Consider the following 11,456-nt stretch of genomic DNA (forward strand, 5'->3'; position numbering starts at 1 on the left):
TGACGCCCCTATTTTTTTCATTTCGTTTTTTCTTTTCTTTTCTTTTATCATTTCTGTTTCGCTTTTACTTCTTTAAATTAATTCGAGATTTTTAAATTACAAAAGGTTGCGAGTTTTGAGAAAAATATTCGAGAAATCATAGAATGTTTATGAATTCAAAAAATGTGAGAGAAATCACTAATTTTCCGCAGTTTTATTTTTTGGTGATTTACAAAACTGTTCGCAAATTATAAAAAAATCAAAAAAAATGTGCGAGAAATCATTAATTTTCTGTAGTTTTTTTTGATGATTTACAAAACTGTTTGCAAATTATAAAAAATCACAATTTTTCAAAATTTGTTCCCCAATTATAAAAAAAGTTCATTGATACAAAAAAGGTTTGCTAACTCAAAAACTGTTCATGAATTCAAAAACTATGCATGCATTTCAAAAAATGTTCGTCTGAATAAAACAAATGTTCATGAATTAAAAAACTATTCATGCATTTCAAAAAATGTTCGTCTGAGCAAAAGAAATGTTCATGCATTTAGAAAATGCCCAAAATTTTAAAACAAATGTTTGTCGATTAGAAAAAATGTTCGTCGATTCAAAAGTCTTTCATGTCTAGGATTTGGGTAGGTTTTGGAAAGTCTTTTTATGTCTAGGCGCTAGGAGTAGTTTGTGGTCATGAAATTTGTTTTTAAAGTTTTAAACATTCTCTTGCACGGCACAATGACAAGTGTGCCATGCAGTGGCAAGCTCATTGCCTTGGGATTTATCACGTCGAATGCATTGCGATCACATGGACATCGCGTACATCATCAACGCGGGTGGGAAGAAAGATAAGTGGAAACATGGTGAGCCACCGTGTGAAAATAGAGGACGCTCATAATTTGGGATATTGAGTCATACTTATTTGACTGGCGTGTTACTTTTTTTGTCTCCCGTTGCAATGCACGGTAATAATAATAATAATAATAATAATAATAATAATAATAATAATAATAATAATATAATATAATATAATATAATATAATATAATAAAGAAAATTGGGTTTCTGTTGTATGTCATGGAATTTGCCCATAGAGTTCACATAATTTACCCACTTATGCCCCCGGTAAGTGGGAAAAACGATTCGTTTTTTTAGTCGGCCATTGCTTTTGGTTCAACAGATTCTGATTCCCTGAAATACGTCAAGGGCTTGGTCAGCCTGGCTGGCTGGACTCTCCCTCTTCCACCTAGAAGACCTAGGTTTGATCCCCCATCTCCCCCTTTTCTCTTATTATTACTCCCCTTTCGCTCCCCCTTTTCTCTAGACAGATGCCCGATTGGGCCGGCCTAGAGCGGCCTTTAGCACTTATTTTTCTTACTTATTTTTACATATGTTCTGTTTTTTTTGGCTTTATTTCGAAATATTATGAATATTTTAATCATAAATAAAAATCACTTATATGCAGACTTTGAAACAATGTTAATCATGCACTAAAGAAATTTCAAACATGTATAGAAAGAATGTTTCCATTATATACAAAAAAAGTACAGTTTGTATAGAAAAATAGCAATATAATTTTTCATTCTTTAATAAATGTTAATCATATATTAAAAAAGTGTCAAATGTGCATACAAAAAATGTTTTTTGATGTATAAGGAAAATGTACAGAAACACATATAATGTGGTATGGAACAAAGTAGACATAAAAAAAAATAAGTTTTCAAAAATAGTACATGTATTTGGACTATGTTAAACGTGTATATAAAAAATATTCCTGATGTATACAAAAAATGTAGAATATGTATAAAAAGTAGACATATAAAATAAATATGTTTAAAAAAATGTTGACCATGAAATTGGAAAGTATTAAATGTGTATATATAAAATGTTTCTGATGTATAAAAAATATACAATGTTGCTGATACAAGCTTTACGTAAACCAATGGCTTGACTTTAATTTTCATATTGTTTTAAAAAAATCATTTTTTTAAGAATATCAATGTTGATATGCAACCTTGAACATTTGGTATGCATGTCCTTACAAATTGATTGTTTTTTATGGAGTTGTCTAATATGTTTGCAACCAAATTAAGATTTGACTTGGATTACAAAAAAAGCACATATATAAAGGAGGCAAAAATAATGCTCTTATGCAAATGCTATCATTAAATAATAAAATATACTTTGCTATTTTCATTGTAATGCAAATATTTGTTGGGCACCAGCGAGGAGGAACGCCAACAAATACGTAAAGATATACCTGCAACTAGATATATATTTATATTGTCTAAATTGGAAACACCTTGAATACACTTCAAAAATCATCACGTCTTTATGTTTTTGCGCAACATCACTTATCATGTTGTTTTTCATGTGGCATCGTGCACGATTTTAAGAGATTTGCTGATGTATCGAGAGTGTATATGAGAGGTAAATTTTTTTCTCCCGTTGCAACGCACGGGCATGTTTGTTAGTAAAAACAAAGCACATGTTGTGTCGGATGATCAACAGCGACATTCGGAGTGAGGGTAGCCGTTGGATGGAAGATCTAAGGATGAGATGACCAGCCAGTGGCGAACCGTTATCTTCATATGAGAGCCGCTGGATGGAAGATCAACGGCCAGGGACGCTTCCGACACGCTGGAACACGGCAATTCTTCAGAGCTGCACTAATCTGGCCTGACATGTAGGTTGAAGAAGGGCTGCTGACCGTTGGATCTGTATCCGATGTCCCAAATGAATTGACTGACCCTAAAACAATTTTCAATCAATTTACCTGTAGCATCTCCCCACTGTACCAAAATATAAGACACTTTTTCAGTTCAATTTAAAATGCAAACACTACTACTGCCTCTGTACCAAAATATAAGACGTTTTTGCAGTTCAATTTAAACTGCAAAAATGTCTAATTTGCAGTCTAATATTTTGGTATGGAGGGAGTAGATCCGAAGCTATCTGTACTGCAAGTTTGGAATTCAGGGATTTCATTCCACCAAGCACTCAACATATAAGGCAACAGTTCAAACAATTTGTGATCATCAGTATTAAATCAAGGAGCCGCACCGTCCTGTGTACACATCTCAGCATCAGCAAAATGGATGCACAGGAAAACCAACAACGATGTATCGCCCAGTCACACACGTTCTACATCTTTCAAAGATTTCATCTCTAAGGGTTAGATAATCTCTGCTTCAGCACCTCAACGAAATCTTTCCTTGGAACCTCCTCTTCCTGGTTAGCCCTAATGTCCTTCAGTTTCACCTTCCCGTCCCTCAACTCGGACTCGCCGACCAGCACCATCCACGGGATGCCTGTCTGCGTCGCATACTTTATGTGGTTCTGCACCCTGGTGGTGAGCTTGAACTCTGCCTTTATCCCAGCACTCCACAGCTCGTTCACAAGCTCGGCGGCCAATATGAGGTCCTTGCCCAGAATCGACACCAAAACCTCCGTCTCGGTCGCCCGGATCACCTGAGATTCAAGAGCCAAGATCAGTTTTGCTACATTGCTGCAACAACGACATAATGGTAGGGGCATTAAGAAATACCTGGTTCTTTTCCTTTTCCTGTTGCTCCATGATTGCAAAGACTCTTTCTATTCCAAGGCTGACGCCAACAGCAGGGACTTGCTTGTTGCTGAACATGCCCACAAGTTTGTCGTACCTGCCACCAGCAGCAATAGAGCCAACCTATAGCGAAACATTGTGAGCACAGGAATCAGCAAAAGGTTGTTCGCTTAGTTAGGAAAGGTATTTAACATGCTTAAACACAATGAAGAGAATTCAGATATAGATCAAATAAAATGGAGTACACGAGAATAAGGAAATGTAAAATATGCTTTGAGATCTCAGAATCGAATGGGTCAAGCAATGGGTCTTAAAAGGTGATTGATTGGAAGCACTGGAAATATAAAAAAAAAGCCCAAAGAATAATTAAAGTTTTCAGATATTAATCAATGTACAGTAAACCAATTGCAGTGTTACAGCAGACAAAAGGTAATGTAGAATATGCTTCGAGATGACAAATAAGATGGTACATGTCAGAAACCAGTATATCAAGTAATGAATTAATCGAAAACACTGGCAATACAAAACGATGCCCAGTATATAGGAATATGATTGCAAACAAATGACTAAGTGCGAACACAGGTAACAAGTGAGGTGCAGATGTGAATGAAGATTCCAAACCTGTGTGACGCCCTTGAACACAGCTTCATATATCACACCTGTGTAGTAATCAAGGCCTCTAGCAAGGCTTAAATCAAAACTTATCCTGTCAAGGGCATTTGCTTTTTCTAGAGCTTTGAATAATATCTCCAGCTCATTTAATGCAACAACAGACCCCTCGTTCTCCATGAACTTGCTGCCCTCCTTTCGCAACTCTAGCAAAACTTCTAGTGGAGGTCCTCTTGTCTTCACTAAACTGCCAATATTTTCAGCGGTTTCATTTGATACACCTTTCTCTTCCACCTAAGTCATCGTAAGAACAATTAGGACTATGACAAATATATATCAACATCAAGATTACATCAACAGATAAAAGCAAAAAAAAAAGAGTTTGGATGCTCACCAGTTCTTTTTTCACCTCTTCAAAGGTTAGTTTGTCTAGCTTGTCAATACTTGAGCAAACTGTTCTGAATTTCTCAGCAGGCACGCCACAGATCTCCAACATTCCGTCAAGTAACTTTCTGTGATTTAACTTTATCTCATAGTCGCCAATATCCAACTTATCCAGTAATTCAGTCAAAACTTTGACAACCTCGAAATCTGGTTCCATAGGCTCATATACTCCGGCAATGTCGAAGTCACACTGGTAGAATTCTCGATATCTTCCCTTTGATGGGTTATCTCTCCTGTATACTTTGGCTATCTGGTATCTCTTGATGGCACTTATGTTATTCATGGCAACATAACGGGCAAATGGAACAGTCAGATCATAGCGCAACGAACAAAGCTCACCACCCTGCAGGTTATTTGATGGTAAGACTTCATTTAAAATACTACTAAGAGTGTGATATAAGGAATATACTGCGACAAAGTACCGACTAAATTGTTGAATACTAACAATTCCCCCTTAACCTTGCTTGAATAATTTATATAACAAACCAGCACATGATAACTAAAAAAGTTCTGGTATCCCAGTGTGCCACACACTCCTACTAACGTTAAGTACAAAAAGACATAAAAACTTTACCTGATCAGCAAGGTCATATACCAACTTAGAGTCTTCACCATACTTGCCCATCAAGGTTTCTCTCAACTCGAATACAGGGGTATCAAGTGCAACACCACCGTGCATCTTAAATACACTTGTAATTATTGAAAACGCACGCTCCCTTATGGCCATTTGCTCTCTCCCAAAGTCACGTGTTCCCTAGCGAGAGTAAGGATAAGCATTTAGACAGAGAAATAATAAAAAATTGACTGGTTATTAGGATGTTTCTGAAACAATTGAAGCAGAAAGACAACACAAGACAACATAAATGTAGCATCCACATGTGCAAACAAAATGATAATTACCTTGGGAATTTTAGGCAATCTTCCCACTTCATTGCTCTCCACAATCTCCTTGATTTTCTCCACAAGGGACTCCAATTTGGGGCACTTAGGATCAAACAACAGAGACAGCTCAATTCCCCAATCTGCAATCAACGCGGAATTCACACAAGGAACGGCTTTTCCATCTGTAGCATGCTCCCTAAGCAGAGCGAGTACAGCAGAAGTTCCCTTCCCCAACGTTTTCTTCTTGCTTTTCCTGTCACCCTTCACTTTCTCCCCACCAGCTTGTGCCTTCTCCCCTGAACTGCCAGCTTCATTCTTCCCACCAGCTTGAGGCTTCTCAATTGAACTGTCCATTTCAATCACAGCCATCGCCACAGCTGCCTCCCATGCAAGGAAGTCCCTAAACTTGAGCAAGTAGTTGTACACCCCCCGCAGTACCGACACCGCATCTGAATCAACCATAACTTTATCGAGCATCCCCTTCAAATCATCAACATTAACGCCACCCGCAAGCTTCTCCCGGAGCTCGGCCTCAGCAATGCTCCCTGCACAGAACCTTGCGCGAGCGACGCTCTGCTTGCACATTGCATTCAACGACCTAGCAAGCTGTGTCGCCAGTACCACCAGAGCCTCCTCCTTCCCCTCACCCGTTCCACTAGCATCCCTCTTCCCCAGCTTCACTGGAGCATTGAGCTCGACCCTCACCTTCTTGTGCAGTGCGCGCACGGACTCGCGGAGAGCTCCGTTGACAGCAGGCACCTTGGCAAACATGGCCGCAGAGGCGCCTCCACCGTTGCCCACTAGCTTGGACCCCAATAAAAGCATCTTGATATCAGCGCCCACATCAGCCTCGTCCTTGTCGGAGAGGCCGTCGCCGGACGCGGGCACGTCGAACGCCGTGGCGTCCCCCCGCGCGGCCTCGCATGACAGCGCCGCGACGGCGTCGGCGACACGGGCAAGAGGGGTGGCGCAGCAGTCGATCAATGCGGCGAAGGCGACGGCCACCGGCGCGGACGCCGCGGCGACCGCGGCCTCGTCGCGGGTGGCGGGGGGCAGCGCCGCGGTGAGCTCGAGCGACCCGGCGAGGCCGTTGGCCGTTGCGGCGGTGACGAGGGCCGAGGAGGAGTCATTCGCCGTGAGGAGGAGCTTGTTGAGAAGCACCGCCGCGGCCGCGCGGGACTCGTGCGCCGCCAAATCCAGGTCCCGGAGCGACCCAGGGGTCTCCTGCGGGGAGGGCGCGCGGCTGGAGAGCCTCTGGAGCGCGGAGGCGTCGATGACGGGGCCGGCGAGGCCGACGGAGAGCGCGTAGACGGCGGCGGGGGTGAGGACGGCGCCCTTGCCCGCGAGTGTCACGGCGGCGGCGGCGGCGGCGGGAGTAGCCATGGCAGTGGAAAACCCTAGAGCCAGAGGGAAAAGGGACGGTGATCCAGTGGACGTGCTCGAGTCAAATCAAAACTCAAAAACAAGTATGTCTTCGAGATCTTACCGTATAGGAGTACAAAAAATTGAAAATTTCAGCCTCCCAATATTTATGGGGCGTCGAAAAAGATGATGAAAACGTGACCGCCAAGATTTTGCCGTTAAAAAGAGTGACCGCCAAGACACGCAAGGGTATACAGAATTGTCAAAAAGTAAGACCAGAGTGGTAGTACAGTATAATTTTTTTCAGGAAATTTAGATATCACTCCCTCTGTTCTCAAATATTTGTCTTTCTTTGCCGTAATTTTTTTTATCTTTTTAGACATTTCAAATGGACTACAACATAGGAATGTAAGTAGACATATTTTAGAGTGTAGATTTACTCACTTTGCTTCGTATGTAGTCACTTGTTAAAAGCTCTAGAAAGACAAAATATTTAGGAACGGAGGGAATATTATTTCTCGAAAATATTGGTACAACGTATTATCTCTTAAATTAATTATCTTGGTCATGAAATCGCTGGCACATATTATGTGTTATGCTTGTGATTGTTAATCAGAGAATATAAAGGTAAGTGATGTTGAAAAATCAAATAATTAATGTAAAAAGTTTATACTTCCTTCGAGTTTTAAATACAATGTCACTATCATCTCTACTCTCTACTCCTAAAGGGAGACTTGGTAGTCTCGCTTCACATCCCAACACTTCTATGTTTCGCCCGCCAGCGTCTTAGATGCGGCATATCGCACAAGCGCAGCCAATTTGGACCGACTCATCTGACTCGTTCATTAACTCAATCAAATCGGCATTTTCTCAAACGATGTCATGCATTAACTCATTCAAATCAAATCTGGTACGCCTATTAATGTTGAAAGCAATATTATTCAAACCATGACATCGGAGGAACACATAAAAAAAACCTTCCAGAACACTGAAAAAGAGGAGGTACGCGATACGGTAAGTAAATGGACTCTGAAAAATCCGCAAAAATATTTTTTGTCAGTTTTGGAACGCCCAGGTGGGTTGTGCCCACCTCGGGAACCTTCCCGGCTCCGTTTTTCTCCCGTTTGCTTGTCTCCCAAGATAAAAAATCTTTATATACCCCCAAACGTATTGACCACGGTATCGCGGAGAAATCTTCTGTTCTTCTTTCTTGTTGTTTTTCTGGCAGATCTGGAAATATGTCGTCCCAATACTCGGAGGGTGAGAGCTATGTTGTTGATTATATTGCAAATCCCAAGGTCTATGGAGATGTGGAACACTATGGTTGGACCATGGAGGAAGAAGAAAACTATGATCCGAAAGGGAGAGAAGAGAAAAGCTCAGATGAAGATGAAGTTCCATTACCCCAACCTGGGGATATGCACGTGGAATTCAAGAAGTCGAGTCTCCCTAATAAAGCAAAGAAACCTAAGATCCAGTTTATCCCTTTTCGTCTATTGCAGGAAAACAAGCAGGAATTATGCAAAAAGATATTAAAGTTCAAGCAAGAGATCGATAACTTGAAGGAGGAAAACTCTATCCTCAAGCGTAAGCTAAGGAAAAACATCGCTACTACTTCATCACCACCTCCCTCTTCATCACCAAAGGAGACTTGAGTTCATGGTAAGGGCACTCCCCTTGGCTTGTGCCAAGCTTGGGGGAGGTGCCCCGGTATCGTATCATCACCACTATCTTTGCTTTTATCTATTTTAGTTCGATCTTTAGTTTTCCTATGGTTTAGTTCAATAAAAGTTTAGTTTGATCCTTTATTTTCGAGTGCTTGCTTAGTGATCTACCTATCTATGTAATCGTGTGCAAGTTATATAATAAAGTTTTGGTGTGAGTCTTTGCTTCTTTACTCTCATGTTACAATCAAATAAAAGAAATAAATAAATGAAAAATATCATATGCTAAACTTATGGTAAGTAATGACATCACATAAGGAAAAGTATAAGTGGTAAAATTTATTGGAGAATTGCAAACCTAGCATTGGTCAATGCAACTCGTGAAAGAATTAATAAGGAAGAGAAGATTCACATGCAAATATACTATATTGGACATCTTTTATGATTGTGAGCCCTCATTAAATATTTTATGTCAAAATTGTTGACATTGGACAAGGAAGACAACGTAATGAGTTATACTTGTTCATATCCAAAAAGAAGTTATATTGTTATAGATCCTTCAACATGTGGTACTTGCCTAATATCTTTGCTAGCAAAAGTTCCGCACTAAGTAGAGATACTACTTGTGCATCCAGAAAACCTTAAACCCAAATTCATGCCTTGAGAGTCCACCATACCTACCTATAGATTGAGTAAGATCCTTCAAGTAAGTTGTCATCGGTGCAATAAGGCAATAAAAATTGCTACTAAAAGTGTTGGATCATTTAGTGTAAGAGAAAATTGAGTGTTGTATGAACTTGTGATGGCAAATAATAAAAGCGACAGACTGCATAATAAAGGTTGCTCTCATAAGGGTCAATATAACGTGATGTTCTTTTGCATTAAGGGGTTTGGCATACAAACAAAAAGCTCATGGCAACCTCTGCATCCCTCTGCGAAGGGCCTATGTTTTACTTTTATGTATTTACTTTTATGCAAGAGTCAAAATATTCTTCCCCATTCCTTTTATTTTTCTTTTGGCAAGCATAATGTGGTGAGGAAAGATCTAAGCACATATATCCAGTTGGATGTGAGTGAGCATGAATTATTATTGTTGACATCACCCTCGAGGAGAGTATGTTGGATGGCGAAACTATAAGCCCATGTCTTCCTATGTGCCGGGATGAAACTTTTTGCTCATGAGTACGATGTGAGTGTTAGCAATCATAGAAGATTAAATGATGGTTGAGTATGTGGACTTGCCCAGAGGCTCCTGCATGTGACCCTTCCTGAAAATATGATGAATTCTAGTTGCAAAGTTGACTGAGAACATAGTTTGTTGGTTTTCAATAGAGTTTATGATTTATACTTCAAAGTTGTGATGAATTGTTACTTGTTCATAAGAAGTTATATGATGGAAGTTGTGTGATAAAGTTTTATGTTAAAGTCCTTTTGATGCTGTAATAATAATCATGATGCTTCTCTGTCCGTATTTTGTTTTTATCGACACCTCTCTCTCTCTAACCATGTGGACATGTTTTTCGATTTCGGTTTTTCGCTTGAGGACAAGCGAGGTCTAAGCTTGGGGGAGTTGATACGTCCATTTTACATCATGATTTCCTACTGTTATTTATAAGGGTTTTATGCATAATAATGTTTTTTTGGAGTTGATACGTTTCCAACATATCTATAATTTTTTATTGTTCCATGCTATTATATTATCTGTTTTGGATGTTTAATGGTCTTTAATATGCTATTTTATATTATTTTTGGGACTAACCTATTAACCGAGGGCCTAGTGTCAGTTTCTGTTTTTTTTGCCTATTTTAGAGTTTTGCAGAAAAGGAATACCAAACGGAGTCCAAACGGAATGAAACCTTTGCAATGATCTTTCTTGGACCGAAAGCAAACCAGAAGACTTGGAGATGAAGTTGAAGACGCAACAAGGAAGCCACGAGGCAGGAGGGTGCGCCCAGGGGGGTAGGCGCGCCCCCCACCCTCGTGGCTCCCCTGACCTAGTTCCTTCGCCTATATATATACTCTTATACCCTAAAAACATCAGGGGGAGCCACGAAACCACTTTTCCACCGCCACAACCTTCTGTACCTGTGAGATCCCATCTTGGGGCCTTTTTCGGCGATCTGCCAGAGGGGAATTCGATCACGAAGGGCTTCTACATCAACACCATTACCTCTCCGATGAAGCGTGAGTAATTTACCACAAACCTTCGGGTCCATATTTATTAGCTAGATGGCTTCTTATCTCTCTTTGATTCTTAATACCATGTTCTCCTCGATGTTCTTGGAGATCTATTCGGTGTAATACTCTTTTGCGGTGTGTTTGCCGAGATCCAATGAATTGTGGATTTATGAACAAGATTATCTATGAATATTATTTGGTTCTTCTCTGAATTCTTATATCCATGGTTTGATGTCTTTGCAAGTCTCTTCGAATTATCGGTTTAGTTTGGCCTACTAGATTGATCTTTCTTGCAATGGGAGAAGTGCTTAGCTTTGGATTCAATCTTGAGGTGTCCTTTCCCAGTGACAGTAGGGGCAGCAAGGCACGTATTGTATTGTTTTTTTGAAACCTTGAACAGTAGGAGCACCTCCCACTGTTATTTTTGTATTAATATGGTAAAGTACAAGTTACATGGTGTCTGTACAAGTGTCATCACCCCATTTGGGGTGTGTTAGAATGCTAGTCTACAGAAGAAAGGATGATAGGGATGAAATGTTTATGCTTTTGCTTGACCCTATAGGCAAGGAGAGAGAAGTCCGTCTTAAATCTGCCCAACCAAGAAAGTTTTGTTGGAACAATCCCCCTGAAGTGTTTATTGTTGCGTTCCTTCCATAAACTCCAAGCCGCAAGCAAGAACATCTCCATGAAAAGAGGCCTATTCCAGCGTTGTTTGGCCATAGCCACATTGTGAAGGCGTGACATTCCTTGTGGCCAGGAGAGGCCCAGACTTGCCCAACA

At 40.3% G+C, this 11,456-nt stretch overlaps 1 protein-coding gene across 1 annotated transcript; it reads right to left on the reverse strand.

Annotated features, from left to right (window-relative positions):
- Window positions 1-2,991: 2,991 nt before the first annotated feature.
- LOC542822 (histidine--tRNA ligase, cytoplasmic) lies at window positions 2,992-6,940 on the reverse strand. Its single transcript, XM_044533885.1, has 6 exons — window positions 5,491-6,940; window positions 5,165-5,344; window positions 4,541-4,933; window positions 4,159-4,440; window positions 3,520-3,660; window positions 2,992-3,443 (listed from the first exon to the last, which is right to left on the reverse strand). Exons 1-6 carry the CDS (start codon window positions 6,853-6,855, stop codon window positions 3,141-3,143), a joined length of 2,664 nt encoding a protein of 887 aa, XP_044389820.1. The 5' UTR covers window positions 6,856-6,940; the 3' UTR covers window positions 2,992-3,140.
- Window positions 6,941-11,456: the final 4,516 nt, after the last annotated feature.

This window comes from Triticum aestivum, chromosome 1B, assembly GCF_018294505.1.
Source record: "Triticum aestivum cultivar Chinese Spring chromosome 1B, IWGSC CS RefSeq v2.1, whole genome shotgun sequence".
Taxonomy (NCBI): domain Eukaryota; kingdom Viridiplantae; phylum Streptophyta; class Magnoliopsida; order Poales; family Poaceae; genus Triticum; species Triticum aestivum.